The following is an 18,402-nucleotide window of genomic DNA, read 5'->3' as shown; positions in this document are numbered from 1 at the left end:
CATATTCTTAGCATGAGCTTTCTTAAACTCACACTGACAGGAATCTGCTGCAGGAAGATGCTAGCAATTTGAAGACAATAGCTTTATGATTAGAAATGTAGTATGTGATCAGATATATTAGAAATAGTATGTGATCAGCAGATGATTGCATATTCTCAAGGGCAACTGAGACAAAATGTACTGTGGGAAATGGGATAAAGAAACATTAGTGGATAAATAATTGAATTATCTTAGACAACATTTAAATTACACTGTTTCCCAGTGGATACCACTTTTCTTCATTTAACCGGACACTGCTCAGTTGAATGTTAACAGCTCCAACAAACGTTTCTTTGCTTTTCACAACAAGCTTCAGTATACGGCCTCTGAGCTCTGTGACTTTGTCATACACAACCTGAAATAATATAGAAACACAGAAAAAAACCATAAGAATTTGTGAATCTCTTTGACAGGCATCACACTTAATTCAATACAGCATTCAACATGATGATGACAACTTTGTAATAACTGCTTTAAACTGCCCTCCAGAATTATAAAATACTATTAGCCAAATTCATTTAACTTAGTGAATTTACATCAGAAATATATTTGAGCTTATGTAGTTTATATAAAAGAGATTCTGCCAGCTTCGGCTTGTGAAATCTGATTACCAAGCATTTGTAAATAAATTTGAAACCTGTGTTGTGCAACGCTGGAGAAAAAAAAAAATAGGTATACATAATTTTCCCTGTGAAAATTGAAACTCGTAACTTAAGCAGAGTTTTGAACTCAAATGTGAAGAAATATCAAATCTTCCATGAATTTCACCAGGGAATGATATTACAGTTCATTTTCTGGAGGAGAGATTCAGATGGAGGGTAGTCATCATGGACAGCGGCATAAAACATAAGATGGGTAATTCTGTAAAAAAGTAGATTACCGTAATTTTTAAATATCTTTCCATAGCTTTGATATTGGTATTCTCTTCTTCAAAAATCAGAAAAAAAGCAGGAAAACAGTTTGATAATAAACTTTTTTTAACCTATGTATATTGTATTTGTTAGATGTTCCTTAGTAGTGCCTTAAAGCAACTTCATGTTGCACTGATATGTCTTACAAAGGTGTATCACATCAATGCACAGTACCTCAGAATTTTTTCTCAGTACAGTACTTGTGATTAAATCTTGTGCTACATACCAGAATTAAAAAAGATCAAGCTAAAGCAAAAACAAATTTTCTTCCAACCAAGACTTCTATAAAATTTCAAAACTGTTCTAGAACCAACAAACCCACATCATAAAAGAGATAACAATTTTCCTTTGAAAACTGTCTGTATAAATTTTACTATTTCAGTACAAATAAGTTTATGCATAATTCTGGATGCTAACTGTATCCAAATGTGCCCATTATAAAAATGCATGCATTTTTAAATGGAATTATCAAGCATTAAACATGCCAGAAAACTCAGCCCACTCAGTACAAGTTGTAGCTGTGGAACATCTCTGAGATTGGACCCAATTTAGCAAGTGGAACTTGCTAATTTGGATGTTTCTGTTACTCGAGGAGTGCTGTTAATACTTCTCAAAGTAAACAAGATGGCTTGCTTAGCATCTCTTTAGAAAATTAGTAAGGCCTATAGTTTTTAAAATATCCTTGAAATTACCTTAATAGTATGAGAACACACTGAGGTTAATTGTGAAATGTTAATGGTGTATTTTCTGAGTTTAAAAACAAAAACGATCTGGAGTGATAGGCTAACCAGAATGAGCTGCATTCAGAACAGATTCCTACATTTCAGTCTCTGCATTAACAAAAATCTGCTGAGTGAACTGCATGTGGGTTGATAAAATGTGAAAGAATACTCTCAGCTAGTTTCAGGCCTCAAAGGTAAGCTTTGTTAAGAGAAGTACATTTAATCTAAAATTTGTATGGCTGGAAATGTTTTTGCTATTTTAATTGCAGTGGAAAATGCTTTAAATTTTAATCTCTCTGTGCAGTTTAAAAAGCAAATGCAGTGACATACTGTCACTTCAGGAGAATGGGAAAGTGAAACTGCCTAAAAGGCATTTGCCATGCAACCTGCTTGGATTTACTGTGCGGTTTGAATGCAGTTTATACATATGGCAGCGCTGAGGAAAAGAAAAGTCAGACTGAGCCTTCTCTAGCTTGGATCTCTGCAACCTGCACTACTGAGTCCTCTCTGTACCTCCAGTTATAAGAAGCAGAAACTGCCACGGGAGACGTCCTTCAGACAGGGACGGAGTTTATAAAGGCTCAGCCCCAGCAATGTTCCTCACACCGAGTGGCAACAGAAAGGTGGTTCTGAACTTCACGGGTGGAGCCAGGAGGCACAAAACCGTTGGTTCTCCCATACAAGGCTAGCTGGCCTCCGCTGCCCCTGTGGGACCCCGGAGCAGTTGTGGCCACACTGCAAGCGGCAGGGATGCGCAGAGAGTGCCAAACAGATGGGACATTGGGCCAGTCTGGCAGCAAGTGTCGACAGACAGGACACCAGGCTCTCTGGGGCGGGGGGATAATTGGTGCTGTGGGGATGAACGTCCACTGCCACAGGTTGTGGGGGAAAGAAAAACTGTCCCACTCACTCTTTTAAACTGGCTTTTGCTGGAAAGGTCTTAGCAGGGAGAAACATTTCCTTTTCCATTTAGAAACCTTTGGAAAAGCTGTCACGAAAGTCATGCCTCGTGCTTTTCAGTTTTGATGTTTACTGTGCCTATTTCACCAAATTGTATGTGAATTAAAAACTCCAGCTTCTCTGTCTCTCAATGGCATCTCTTCACCAAAATCAAAATAAAATGAAGAAAATCCAAAAAGCAAGGACAGATACAGTAAGCGGTAATATAATTTAGAATAAATCTATGATTTGATTACTGATGTGATACTAATGCTACCGTAGAAAGGTATCTTTATTTAAAGATATCATCTTCAGCAGTTGCTTTAAATCACCAAAAATTGTACATGTAAGCTGTAAAAGCTAAGAAATATTCAGTACAGTGGATCACAACAGGAGTGAATTGGGGTAGTGAACAACTTTCAATCTTTGGACAAAAAGAGGCTTTAAGCTTTAAGCAATGACAGACCTTACAGTGCAGGGTGGGTGGTTTTCAAATGATCCCAATAAACTGTTTCCGAAATGCTATTGCAAATTCAGCTGGAGCAAGGTATATATCATCAGGATGTAGGGACAGAAGAAAGGTCTGGAGATAGCTGAATTAGTATATGGATAAAACAAGTGCCACCTCCTAGAATTTCATAATCAGAACAGTTAAATTCTGAAATGATTGTGTAGCAAGGATATTTGTCTCCCATTTATACAGCTATATCAAATGGAGATGAGTTATGCACAGCCACGCAGCAAATCAGTGGGACAGTTAGGGCTGGAATTCAAGCATTCCTGGCTCCAAAAAGAGAAGCACTGTTGACCTACAGGAGTTTAATGACATTTTAATCGCAAATGCGGGACAGTTGCTTCTCCTTAGGTAGCCATGGCACAGTTCCTAGATTTGCTCTTAATTGTCCAAATTAGCTTTGACGCATGGCGTTGGAGGGAGCGGCTGTGCCTCCGGGAGCAGCTCCCCTCCTCGCCCTCCATCAGGGTTGCTGGGGCTGTCCTGGTTGTTGCAGGCCAGCATCCTCTCTGCTCCAAGGGCAGCTGCAATAACACTAGCAGACTGACATAGTATATTTGCTTACATTTGGCCGCACCCCACAGGCAGGATGGAGAGAGCTCCCTCTCAGTCTGGCTTCACTGTGGCAATGCACACTCTGCTTTGTCTTGGAGGCTTCCTTGTTTCATGGGGGTGTGTACATGCAGGCACTCAAGAGACAAACTAAGGACAACCGAGACCTTGAAGCATGTCTCAGAGCAAATGCTATACATACGCGCAAGACCCCACTGCAGTTGGTTCTGGTCATTGCGGCTTTTATTGGCAAGAGTTTAAACTTAAATAATTCAGATTTATTTTCAATTTTTTTACTTTCTTAGTTTTCACTAAAATACTCTGGAACCTCCTGAGTAACTCTTATTTATTCCTAACAGTGGTCTATAAGCAGGTATGTTATTATTTTTCTCTTTACACTGCATTTCATTTTTCTGTGTTTTTTCTCCTCTTCTTCTCAACTATCATTTTTTAATGCAATATTATACCAGTGTGAAAGCAACAAACCCCAAAATCCAAATAAAGGAACAAGAGAAAAAGGGAGTGCTTGTTAAAAGCAACTTCAAAACATTTGGCATAGTTCATTCTATTGTCAGCCCTTCCGGACTTTCACATCTTTACTCTCACACACGAGTAAAAATCAAAAATAAAATGCACTTTTGCAAGGCTGATAATTGCTGTAGGCAGTCATAAGCAATAAAAGTACAACTCTAGAAACAAAAATACCCAAGAGAAGCACATTTCAGAATTTTCTGTCTCAAACACAGAGAGAAATTAATATACAGCTTCCTTCCAGCCTTTTGGCTTTAATAAAAACTTATGAACTCATAAAAAAAGGCTAGTACATTTCTGTACACAGTGTTTTGGACAGTAAGTAACTTAAAAGACAGTTGACTTATATTTTTAGTAGTTTTTCTTCCCTGGGGCAGCTTCTGCCTCAGTCTACCAGCCTTGGACAGAAAATGCATGCAGAATGACATCACATATGGAAGAACAGAGCTGCTAACAGCACAAGCATTGGGTTTGAAATGTCCAAGTTCAATGGAACCATATGTCCCCACTGTGATTAGCAGTTCCTGGTGAAAAAGATTGAGTATCTGTGAAGAAGGCTGTAAGTTTTGAGTAAAGGATATTAAAGTTTTCATGGAATTTCTCTTAACAGCAGTAGAATGCTCCTTAACAACAATTAAATTTCTTCCCAGTGACTACTGTCTGACTGCAGGCTGGATTTTGGATTTTCTTGCATTCAACTTGATTTAATAATGATTAGAGAAATAATTGACTTCCAGTGCTGCTGGCTGGTTCTTGTCTGTAGTCCATTTTGGATACTTTACAATGAACATTATTATCTGATGTATTATATTTCTATGACTTAAATATCCTTCAAATGTAAAGGAATTTCTTTAGACAGTTCGATTAGACTCATTCCACTGTCTCTATGATTGCAGAAAAGAAGAAAAGAACATAACAAAAAAATAAAGCCTAGTTCCCTGTTATTCCACTGCAGTACCATAGGGAGGGAGATCTGTTTCAGCTGTTGGCAGCAATACCACTGGAGGAACCTACTTACAGAAGTGTCAGAAGTCATCAGTCGAAGTAGGTAACTTTTGTAATCAAACAGATGTGGGAAAAGAAAAAGAAAAATATTAAAACCCCAGGACTGGGAAACTAGGAGATAAGAACTCTTAGTCTCAGCTGACTAACTTAAGCTTCATCATATCTTATCTATGAAACAGGGTGGAGTGGTAATATTTTCCATGCCTTCTACTTTAAAGCCTGCTGAATGAGCATTTGTAAATTACTTTGAGATCTTGAGGAGATTTGTTATATGTAATAATTATAATCTCCAATCCCACCTACTGTTTGAATCTCATCTGCCCTTACAAAATAATATAGTTTATGCCACTTCCCATTCTGTTGTAAATGTTTCTCCATACAAATGTTTCTTTTCACCCCAGAGGCGTGAGCACTTCAGTGGTGTGTGAAATAATTATATATGGCTGTGAACTGCTAGTATTTAGACATAAAAAGAACTTGTCTATTTATTATTGTGTTATCATTTAGGACAGTGACAATCCATTTGGTTGCCTATTTTCAAATGCGCATTTGAATAACAGCACCCGTTCAATTAGTACTTTTTATGTTATTGTACAAATCTGCAATACAAACAGCCTAGGTTTTGGTGCAATGATGCCTGATCTCATTTGGCTCACATGTAACTGTGGTTGTGGTGTAAGATAGAGTAGTGTGAATAATCCAACTGCTTTCCTGAAGAAAGAGACATAAAGAGACTGTTTCACTTCTGAGAAAGACGCAAAGCAGAAGACTGTCCCCATTTGTGGTTCAGCTTATGATATATTCCTTCTTTTTGATCGTACTCATTGCAAGAGGTCTAAATGCTGTATCTTTATTTTCTTTCAAGAGTGGGCAATGAAAATCAAACAAATAAGAAATTATGTAAGAAAGTGAATGGTACTCACAATTTCATTGTAAGTAGGGTCAGAGCTTTTTGGAGCAGTTCTTGTTTTCCTTCGACTGACCTCATAAGGATCAGGCAGAAGATAAAATTCAACATGTGCACTTGGGGCAGAGCCATCTGGGAGGCACTGAAAAACAAAATGGTCATAAATATGAATGCCATGTTCTAGCAATGAAAACAAATAAGTACCAAATGAAATCTCGACTTTAAGCAGCCACAGAAACACGTTACATTTTCAGTATTCTCTTGGCTAAATTGGATTGCTAGTGCAGTAAACAACAGGAATTCTTAGAATTCAGATTAATATTGAATCGGGAAAATAGAAATAAAATAATATAAGAACAAGGTAAAATTGTCTATTTTTCATATTTTATGTTCTGATGGAATAACCCTTAAGAGTCAACATACTTTAACTCAGCTTAATCTGATATAGTCTAGCCCTTCCATTTTCCAGAGCAATGCATAGAAACTGGATTCTAGCCAGTAAGCTGCTATTGATTTTAACACCTAAGTAGCAGTGCTGATGTTGAGGAGAACTAATTGTTTCTAAGAGTGTGTCATAAAGCATATAACTATAGAAGAGCCAGGAGCATTTCCTGCAGCAATACGGGCAGAACAGGATTCGTATAATAATAGTCTTTCCGATCTCTCCCATCACACAGCTGCAGGCTCTCTTTAATTTCCCAGCTCAGGTTACTGAACTATATTCCAGATATTCCATCTTATGGTAGCTACTTGAGATCAGAGCCAATCTATTAACCAGGCTCAGTCATAAGCTAATGCTGGTCAGTGGGGAGTTTTTTGATAAGTTCTGAACAGCTGTAAGGTTATTCCTAAAGCAACATTACAGTTACTCAGAAAACACATTGGTAGTATGAGAGGCTTTAAAAGAACACACAAGAAACATAATCATGAAAAACTATGGAACAGGTATCTTGCCAGCATATGTCACTTAGTGCTTAGCTTATAATTAAGCAGAAACCTTTGTGTTGCTAACACAGTATACAATCAGAAAGCACAAAATGGGGTATATCAAAATATCGGTAATTGTAATCATAATATCAGTATTTCGGGCAGCAAGTTCACCTGACAGCTCATTGGCAATCCAGTGACAGGATGCAAATGAAAATGCAGGCAAAAAGAAGAGATCTTAAAATGTCTGGAACCAGTGAACCCACAGCATTACACAGGCAGCTGCATTTATATTTCCCATTGTAATTTTACCTGGCTCAGAATAAAGTAATTTCTCAGATTTTGATTATTCACAGTATGTGTCTAGAAATATGGGGCTTTCTACAGGCATTATCAACAACATATTCTTGTGACAGGAGAAACTGATGGTGTCCTAGCAATAAATAACTTCTCTATTAGGAAGAAAAACACTGCTTGTGTAAGCAACCAGTTCTTGCACAACAAATCTCTTGGTTTTTGTTATCTGAAATGATCCTTCAAGGCAAATGATGTGGTCAACTGCAAAGCTTATTATTGCTATCGTTAACACTACAGAGCATCAAAGGATGCGCTACTCAGATCATTACATATTGTCAGCACTACGTGAACGATTAATGTTACTATCATTAAGCTCTCCAAAGTACATCTGATTTGAAATGTACATGGGATTTAGATAGGTGGGTTTCAATGGCCAAAATAAGAATGCAATTAAATGGCAGTGAAACTAACAGGTATTTTCCTAGGACAGAGTACCATATTATTAATGCAGGTTTTATAATTTACACTGTCTATTTGAAAGCCCATCTCTATTGATCTAGGACGATACTAATACTTCAATCAAGGATTACAACTAACAGTAAATTGAACAGTCTCTTAAAAATCAGGCAGGAAAAAGAAATGTAGCCTTAAATACCAGTCCAAGCAACAAGGATCCTAACTGTAATCAAGCTCTTCCTTTCTCAACGAATAGATAAGTATCACTGTAAGTACTGTAACTTGAAGATCAACAGATTTTAGCTGTTTCAGACATAAAAGGGAACATGGTTAAAAAAAAAGGGGGGGTGTCATTCTTGAAGAAGATCTTATCAGCTCAACTGCTGAGGCTCAGCATAATCATCTCCACTATCTCAAGGATAGAAGTACAGTACAGGGAGAGTCCTGTAAAATGTCAGGCTTTATAAATCATCCCAGCAGTGTATTGCCTAACCAGGGTCCATATAGGCTAATTTTGAAAGTTGAGGTCAGCAGCAGCTGCAAAGGGCACCAGGCTGAGGAGCCCAGATGGTAGGTAATGGGCTACAGAGGTAACAAAGAGAATGGCTGCATCCGTCCAGTTCTGCTCCCCTTTCAGCTGCCCAGATAGGACAGGGTGTAGTCCGAAGTGCTGTGCCCCACTGCACATCTCAAGACAACAAAGGCACAGATTATGGCAGCGTCGTTTGCATTGAAACAGGCTCAGTCTGACATTCACTTGCCAGGGAAAGAATCGAAGCTGATTGCCATGCTATTTTTTAACAGGAGCAGGGTATCCAGAACTGCGTGAGAAGAATCAAAAAAAAAAGTCAGATAAAATTGTCACTACAGCTTTGAGTTGCTTCTTGTACCCTGCTAGCAATGCTGGCACATTATCTAGTCTTCAGCCAACTAACCTTCCTCCATCAGCTGACTCCTCTCAAAGTCTAAGGAAGGCACTTTGCAGTAGTGCTGTGGCTGTATGAAACACGGCCAGAAAACCACTTCCTCACTAGCCCTTTGAATGTAGCTAAATACATGTTGAAAGAGGCAAGTGGGAGGATAGGGTCAAGAGAGAAAATCAAAAAAAGAGAATATTTTAGCTATTCAGAGGAGAAAACTCAAGGCAGAGCAGTTGCCCTGGGATCTTCCAGAACTAAAACAAAGCCACTTTTCATGAATAGTAGCAATCAACAGCCAAACTGTTAGAGGTAATTTAAACTGCAGCCACCTGAATTTCAACTAGAGATCTTAGTTCTGGTTGTTGAGTGTTGAGTTTTTTCCCCCATGCTTTACAAATCATATTTTCCCACTTCATTTTCCTTTGCTGATGAAAGGCAAACAGGCCACTCCAAATTCCACAACTGCCCCAATTCTCCACCTGCGGTGGCACTGTTATGCCATCAAGTGATGAAAAAGCTTCAGCTGAGCACTCTTTAAGCCAGATCACATCTTCCACTTCTCAACTGCCCTCCCCTGACTCGTGATGTGATACAACATGTCTAACAAGGGTCTCTAACTGTTAAAAATGTTCTGTCCCACTACACACTCATCATTCATAACTACAGATATAGCAGGTATAAAGCAGCCATGGCTTTAAAAGAGTAGGGCGTGGGTAGCTCGTATGATGAGCTTGTGTTAGCTTCTCTTTTGATCAGTGCAATAGTTGAACCTTTTCTTGTGAAAAGCCTGCTTCACTGATGGATCTCTTGAGACAAGACTTGCAATGGCCATGGAAGGAGCTGTACTTCGGTAGACCCTCCCTAGCAGGGAGAAAGAGGGATCTTGGCAGTTTCACAATCCTAGCGCGAAAACAAGAGCAGGATTAACATGGCAGAAATATCTCTTAAAATCTAAAGTAGGTGAAATTTGAAGTAAACTTTTTTAGTAAGACAACTGGTATGGCAGGTAAAAATCCTAAGCTTTTGGGCAAACTAGGCCTTTCTCAGGCTTTCATATACGAGTTGAGCATTTGTTTGAATAAAAGAGAATGGAGAAAACATCAGATTTTTTTTTTTCCTTTCAAAAGATTATGTCTTCTGTCATGTTTAGTGAGCAAAACCTCCGGATTATCCTTTCACTTCTAACTCAGACTGCGTTGGCAGATTTATAAACTTAGGTAAACATGAAGAATATCTGATCTATATGCCAGTCTCATTTGCATCAAAGAATATCTGTTCTGATGGGTCCATTATAAACACAGAGTAAGATTTCTAGCAGGCTTATGAGTAATTCTGAAATCCAGCAAAAATCCCTTTTGTTACTATTAGTGGCTCAAAAATCACTGATTTCTGTCCATAGTCCAGGCCAGAAGGAAAATCAAAGGGTAACTTGGGAATGCCATTTTGCACTTTATCTATGCTGCAAAACCTTTATAGCTTGAATGTACTTGTGATCAAGTAAAGAGAAAAACCCAAATTTTTAGATTGAATTCTATTTATGTTTAATTCTGTAGTCATTTCATTAACCCAACAATAAAGGAAGTTTACTTCCTTTAAAAGAAGTTACTCCAAATTTGAATTACTGTCTTAAATCTTCGATTGTGTATGCTTGTGAATAAATCCAAGCTATAAAAATCTGTAAGACTGAAAAGGTATAAAACAAAGTTCCCAACAGAAATGCCATAGCTCTTCTTCCTGTGACTGTGGACAAAAAATCCCCAGTGATTTTGATCTGCCAATAAAAAAATTTGAGTTGAATTTAGAAGCTGACTCCCTGTGCTCTCTTCAAATACAAACAAGCCATGACTGAACAATTTTCTCAGAGAATGACCTGCCTACTTGACCTTGATAATGACTGATGTTTTTAAAGAACTCAGTTACAACTGCCTGTATATATGTTTTAAAAAGCAGTTTATTTTTGAAATGTGATTTTCTTCTAAAGTCAGGCAGAAGGTGACGAAAATATTTAAGAATGACGGGCAGAGAGGGAGGGGAAATAATACTCTGAATTTACTTCTCTCCACATCTGTAATTCAGTACTGAAAAACTAATACAGATGTGTATCTGTTATGGCTGTGTTCCATTTTTCACTCCAATTTTATTTTCCAAAACCAAAAACATATTGATATTTACTTACAGAAACCCCCACAGATAGGTTATGTCCTCTGTAATTTAATTTTAAATATACTAGCTGTAGCTGGGAAATAATGGATAAAATTAAATTAATTTTTCCACAAGAGTTACATTGTCATAATGACTTTTCTCCCTTGATCATTACTAACTATCCACAACTCTCCTTAAGGATGGATTCTTTGTTAGCATTAGAAGGTCAAACTATGCCAAAATTTGCCATATATTAAACTATGCAATTTAGCAGGCAGTATGAATATTGGGCCTTACTCATATGTATTTTAAGGAAAGTTCTATGATTTTTAAAAAAGGCACTTTAGGAATAATTTATTGTAAAGCTTTTTAAAACTCACCTCTTCCTAAGTGACACCAAATTTTCTTTTTCGGTTACTATTGCCTCAAATTTAAATCGTGCAATCAGTTTCTCTTAGTGTTAGACATGCAGACATTTTTCCACCTTTTGTCCTAGAGTGAAACAGATTGATGGCTCCAGCTGCTATTCTCTTTTTCCCATTTTTCATTTTCAACCATCTTGACAAAAAAAAAAAATCATCAAAGCTAACTTCTATTAACTAATACCATCTTTCCTCCTCTATAAATAACTTCCTTTCTTCTTTCAAAATTAATTTCCTGGAAATTTTCAAATCTCGGTTGCTTTCTTCCACTTCTTCAATGAAAAAAAAAGAAATCCAGGCTTTACAAAAGCTCCTGTTTCAGCTACTGCCCCCACATAAAAAAAAAACAAAACAAACAAACAACAAACCAAAAACCAACAAAACATTCACTTTGTCCAGTAGCTTTAACTCTCAGTTTTCCTATCCTTTACCTTCATCTTCTGTTTTTGTCTTACATGCACTGCCATGAGAATTTATCTTCCACATAGTGAAGGAAGGACTGCAAAATATTCCTTAGTATTGAGATATCCTTACATCTTTAGAAATCACATCACTATAGCAAATGGTTAGAAAAAAACCTTCACAGCTACAAAGCAAAATGTTTATATATTAAGTGTAGACATGAGGCAGATTTGATTATTATCCAATAAAGGAGGATTAAAAAAAAAATCCACAGAAGAAATTAGCCTTGCATCCCAGTAACCCATATAAATTACTAGCTGCCTCTTGACTAAATTAAAACTAGTAAGAAATGTGCAAAAGCCATCACTGCTGCTACATTGTCTTTCACTTTCTCTGAGTCCCTGTGTAATTTAGCAGAGAAAGGCTAAACCCCGTCTTTGTAAGCTGCAGCTTAATTAACAAATACAGCCTCTGCCTTAGAAAAAGATAACATCCTCTGGGCTAATTCTAAACTTAAAGAGCTGAGAAAATAATCAGCACTAAGACAATGATATTACAAAGCAAGAGGTTTCCTCAAAAACAGGTTAATAAGATATATAAACTTTCAGGACAAATGGGATTGCTGTGTGAACGAGTGGTTGTAATGTTACTTCATAAATCCTAACCTGGGACTGAAGTACCCTCCTTGTTCTTCCTTTGAGCTCTGCATACCCCAAAGCACTGAACACCTCAATTCTACTCCGCTTTTAGTTTTCCTGTCACAAAATATTTCCAAATTACTTCAAAGAAAATTAAAAATAAAATCACATTTGCAGTAATTAAATAATAATTACAAAAGAAGATAATCCACTGTATCGCTCTGGTGCACCCTGCGCTGTCTGCTATTGGCAAGAGAAAACAGAAAAGCAACCGGCCAAAAGTGATTGCACAAATAAGGTATTTTTTCCCAAACAACTGCCTTTTTCACCTAAAATTTGAAAACATTTAACTGCTTCTCTGCAAGATAAGTGTTATTTTATTATATTTTCTGATCCCAATTTTTTTCACCCTCTTCTCTGTGAGCTACTTCATTCCCATTCCTAACTTCTTTCCTATCTTGTGCACGCATCCAGGTATGTACATAAACAGAGAAGACACACTGTGACAGAGGTCACTGACATGGAGGTCAATGGCAAAGCAACAAAAAAAGAAATTAAGTTTATTTCAATTTAATGGAGGAAAATAAAACAATACGTTGTTTCAGAACAACTTAAAATTTGTTTCAGGGAAGTTCTGGAAAGCATTTTCTGAGCAGGCATTTTCTACCTTCCAGAAATCTGGTAGTGTCAGTGGAGCAAGCCTCCAGATGGCTTTGTCATTCACTGTGATAAAAATGCAAAGGTGCTCTATCCATGTTATTGATTTGAATCTCCAAATATAGCTTATGTACTTCATGCAGTCCAATGCCTTCAACATCCTCATTAACCTGCCTGTTCTGCACACAGCTTGTCAGTGCACCAAAGGGGCAAATGGTGCCTAACGTGGGTGCTCTTAATTCAAGGAAAAACAGTGCTTTTGTCACTGTAGTTTATTCCAGCCCTTTCTCTCCGAAGTGAAATAAGGCTTTTTGGTAAAACAAAGTGCAAGTTTACTGGTTTGGCTTTGTTTGTAGTAGAATAGCAAAGACTTGTGCAGTCTAGCTGTTAATAAAAGATGGTATGCTGCATTCCTAATGGGGAGAACTATGCTGGCAAAAATAGGGGCTAGAGCTATTTTTGCTAGAGCTAAAGTGAACCGACCAACACTCTCCAAGGTCTCCTGGATGTCAAATGGGAAAAACTAACCCTCAGTTGCTGAGACAGAAGGAAAGCATCACAGCTAATGCCCTGCAATGAACACACCGGTTCTGGGCAAAATGTCAAGGTGTTGACCTATCCTGGTGCGTATGTGAGGTAGGTATGTAAGTTCCCAGTAAAGTCTAAGCAGAGCTCTGTAATGCTGTCATGGAGGGAGACCAGAAACAGATTCAATTCATCATATTGTGGATATCTCCTGGCTTGGCTTGGTTAAATTGCCCACACATTAGGGTCTGGCACCATTTGAGACACATAAGATGCTTAAGATATCTGCATAAACTGTCAAACATGACACAGGCCTTACCTGAGGCCCTCCTCTTCTGTAGTGGCAGCTGGAGGCCAGATGGGATATGTTAGGTCATCTCCTATATGTTTAGGAAAATTATTTGGAACTTAAGTCTCCGCTGATCAAAATGAGAGTTTAGGCATGTAGACTAGGATTCAGTTTCTAAAATACTGCTGCTTCATGTCACCTCAGATGACAAAAGGTGTGTATAGAGTTGGAAATATGACATAGGCTTTATGGGAAACCGGCACCATTCTAGAGTGGTCATTGGAAGTCAAGTAAGGTACTACATGGTATTCGAAATAGCCATGATCAGGCAACTGAATTCCATCACATCATATGTGTATGCATCTTAGTTTCAAACTGAATCCCACTCCAATTAGGTCAAGGCACACCAACAGTGGGATTTTAGAATTGAACAAGTATTATTTGTTAAATATTTAACAAAATCTTTGTGTTTTTTTCTTGTAAGGAGAAAGGTAATTCTGGGAAACAGGCTGGATCCCAAAAGATTCAGGGCTTCTTAAGAACTATGTAAAATGTTTCTGATGTGCTTAAGTCATTTGAGAGGAAAGCCCATCTGCTTAAATGAAGTAAATAAAATGAAAGCTGGCCTGTGATACCCAGAAGGTCATAAGGTTTTCTCTTCCAAGCCTTTATTTCTATAGAGCTCTGAAATCAGAATTGAACGCTTTCAGAAAGGTGAAGAAAGGAACTGAGATGTAGCTCTGATGCCCTGGTTAAAAAAAATAATTTACTGTCTTAATGATTCAGAAAGAGTTGTATATTAGGACAGACACAATCCCAAATGAAATGAGGAAAAGTCTCTACAACCACGTGACTACAGCTGTCAGGTAAAACAGTCTCTTGCCTTTTACTGACCATTGGCAGCAGCAGTCAAGGAGGGCTGGAATTTAGCTCTAGCAAGTAATGACACAGCTTTGTGTGCATTTACTACTGATTCTGAATTAACAACAAAGAAAAAGATGTCTTAGAATGGCTTGTGTCCCTACCCAGCTCACTCAAGTCTGGCTCCTGAGCTTTGACATCCCTCTAACATTTCACCAATGCTCAGGACTAGATTACTGGGTGTTCCACATAGCACCATGTGGATAGAAAAAAGTTACCCAGGCTGCAAAAATAATATAAAAGAAGGCAACTGTATAACCAGAAGTGTGAATGTACTAAATGTACAACTCCCAGTAAAAGATTTGAGCAAGAATCACATAGAAGTTTTTTTCCAAAAGAGAAGGAGGTGACAAGATAACGTTCTAGATTCCTGAACCACATGCTGTATTACTATCTTTAAGTCATTTAAACTCCACTTTTTTGCATAGATGTAAGAAATCAAGGTTCAGTCATGCTTTAAAATTATATTATTCTACAGATAAGCAATGTCAGTGCAGGGTGTAGAATGGAGAGAGATTTCATGAACGAGTCTCTGAAGCTCTTATTCCAGAATTACCAGCAAGCCTGTAAAGTAGCTAAATTCCATTACTTTCAACCCTGTATTATTGTTGTGCTTGGAACATTTAATTTTCAGATTAATATTTAGTCGCAGAGTCTATGACACTGTCTGAGATAAGACTGATCTAGTTTGGAACCTTAGACATATAGATCCCAGAATTTTTCTCTTGAATAAAGTACAGGGGAGAACAAATACTTAAGAAAAATCTCCATTTTGCTTTTCTTTTGAAATCACTGAGGATTAACACCATTGCTGTCTGTAAGAGGGCATGAAAGAAAAATAACCTTTGAGAAAAGAAACACAAGCAAATGCTGTTGTTCTGTTTCTATCTTTTTGTCACATATGTATTCTTTTTTCTCCTTGCCTAGGCACAGATACTAAGTGTATATAAAAATGCATAAGGAAATAGTGAGACTGTTACCTGTGTCTTCACTATGCACTATTTTTCTTCTTAATTTCTTAATTAGAAAAGTCTGTATATGCCTGATCTAGACTATTTTTAATTTCTCAAACTGTACAGATCTCCCTTCACTTCTCTTTAGATTATTCTACAGCTTGCCATCTCTCTTTGTAAGAAAGCATTTCATTATATGATGCATGCAATTTCTGCTCCTTAATTACCCCTCATTACTTCTACTTACACTCTTGCTCAATGTCCTAAATAATTCCTCTTGAACCTTGCTGTCTCCTCCCTTAAATATTTGCACAAATTGACTTGTGTCCTTGTTAGTCTGTTCTTAACTGAGCTAAGTTTTAGTAACAATAAATCACTCCTGAAGAATCAATCACTCCCAAGTAACACTACTGAGAACTGTTCTTTGAGCTTGTATTCTAGTTTTAAAAAAAAAAATCCTCAGAGAAATATTTTACTATCAAAGCCTGATAAAGATGAACTACTCTCTGCACCATGACACCAGGATCTGGCCTTTCTCATTGGCATCTCTCATAGCAACCTCATGTCTCACCATTTGCTTGTTTTATTTTCACACTAATGTGGGATATATACCTCCCTGAAGAAATACTTTTCGTTTGTCCAACTGGTTGTAGGGTTCTGGAAATTACTTTTATTCTCTTGATCTCGCTCTTCTCCTATTATTTGTAATCTTTTCTTAATTTGCAACCAGTGGCCAATTTAATTTATGTTCACTTTCATCTCCCAGATCTCTCATGTTATTAAACAGAGCTCAGTGTTGTTGTTTTTTTCAACACATATCAGCTGTGTAGGTAATTACTTATTTAAAAATTAGCAGTTAGAATTTAGAGCTGAAGCAGGACTGCAATTGTGACAGATTAAAGGGTTTAACAAGAAATAATAACACAACTTTCTGCACAACATATTTGTCAAGCACCTTTCATAACAAGTATGTTGGAATCCAACAGTAATCCCTGTGCCACAAGAACAGACCTCATCTCTTCCCAATTTAGACTACTGCTGAGTAGTAGTACCCTTTGTTTATAGATGTTCAGCTAATTTTTAGTCCAAAAGAGAAGATAGTCTACCTAGGCTAATTTTCATTAATTTTTAAAGTAAAAGCATTTTCTATAAATATAAAATTAAGTCCAAATTCTTCATAAGCTAGAGTTAGTACAAGAGCCTTCTTTCCATAGCTCTTTATTCTGTTTTTCTGTGCCAGTCTAGGGAGAACTCAATCTGAATGGGTTACCTCTCTCCATCAGCCAAGCTGCTGATTTCATTCTGTCACCAACACTTTCTGAATAACTTTTGTTCAGCTCGAAGAGATTTTTTCCACTTGTTTTCCATCCCTGGATGACTGACCAGGCTCGGCCTACCTATGCAACTTCTTCCCAATCCCTGTTGGCTGATGCATGGGCTGCAGTAAAGAAAGCAGGATACATTCATAACATTCATAACATTCTGAAAGGATAATGTGGCTTTTTATTTAATTGGCAAGCATTGCGATGCTGGCAGGTAATATATTTTCCAATTAAATCTACATAATGGTATTCATAAAGTGTAAAAGTCAGCAGGCCCATGAGAGGAATGGTCGGAACCAACTAAGACTGAACAAAAATCCCCACCTCTTATCCACCTCAAGCTAGAGACAAAACCCAGCAAAGGCAGTGGAGCATCTACCTGTACTCTATGTGGGAACTTCCCTACAGCCCTGCAACTGCAGGCTTAGAAATAGATTTCAAACCTGTGGTTTAGGGAAAGCTTGGCTTTCACCTTTCTTCCCAATGCATTTAAGCCATCACATCTCACAAATGTTTTTGGAAGCAATTTGTACTCGGATGGTGTAGGACACGAAATGGAAAGAGGCTGGATGTCTGTGTAAGCCTAAAGCTGATTACTAATTTGTCACCCACATATCAGCTATCCCAGAATCATTAATCACCAAGAGTGGCTCATGACAGCTTCAGAGATTTTATAAAAGGAAAGCTGGAAGTAGTTTTGGAAAGTACTGTAGGAGTTTATTTTTCTTCCAGCAAATTTTCCCCCTGTAAAATTGGTTCTGAATTCATCACCCACACACACTTTCCTGAATTCTAGTAACATTTTACATTTATTGGCATGAAGTTCAGGATAAGCTGGCTTTGTTTCTCCTCCCCACTACCCCCAAGGAGTTACTCCGTCCACAAGAAGTAATGGGCAAAAATGTTTAGCAGTGAGGATTGGAAGTTTAGCTGCTTATCTAGAAAAACAGGGCATGCCTGAAGCCACGGCAATGAAGTCAGCAGGCAAAGCAGAGACTTCCTTCTAAGCCAACACTGAACCACTGTTCCCTGCTGGTTCTCTGTGAAGCAGGAAAAGAAATATATTAGCCAACCTTTTCTGAACTTCAGAAATGGCTATTTCTTTTGCTTCTGGTGTCTTTTTGAACAGACAAGCAAGGCCAGCAGTACAGCAGTAGGTAGCCTGGCTGTTCCTGGCTGTGCAGTACAAAGCTAGCCCATAGTCTGCTCTGTGTAAGATCTGGTATGGTCTCGATAGTTCCCATTCTCTGTGTTGGTTAAGACAGGTGAATAGAACTGGACTTGAGCATTTCAAGTTCAAAACCTACGTGTCTTTCAATTTGGATAAATCCACCTCCACAGTTTCTACAAAGATCTAGGAGCCTACATTTTTAAGGTAGACTCAGGTTTTCTTCCTAGTACGCACCCCCCC

The 18,402-nt window shown here is 37.8% G+C and overlaps 1 protein-coding gene across 1 annotated transcript in view; it reads right to left on the bottom strand.

Moving 5' to 3' along the window:
* Positions 1-241: 241 nt before the first annotated feature.
* PIK3C2G (phosphatidylinositol-4-phosphate 3-kinase, catalytic subunit type 2 gamma) overlaps positions 242-18,402 on the bottom strand; it is a gene marked incomplete at its 5' end in the record, with an annotated part of 72,575 nt that continues 54,414 nt past the window's right edge. The window contains 2 exons of the mRNA XM_009707820.1: positions 242-394; positions 6,137-6,262. Coding sequence (XP_009706122.1) covers positions 242-394; positions 6,137-6,262 — 279 coding nt within the window. The remainder of the gene's footprint in view (positions 395-6,136; positions 6,263-18,402) is intronic.

This window comes from Cariama cristata, unplaced genomic scaffold, assembly GCF_000690535.1.
Source record: "Cariama cristata isolate BGI_N322 unplaced genomic scaffold, ASM69053v1 scaffold3109, whole genome shotgun sequence".
Classification (NCBI taxonomy): Eukaryota; Metazoa; Chordata; class Aves; order Cariamiformes; family Cariamidae; genus Cariama; species Cariama cristata.
Note: the sequence above shows the minus strand (reverse complement) of the source record. Positions and strands in the feature narration are given on the sequence as shown.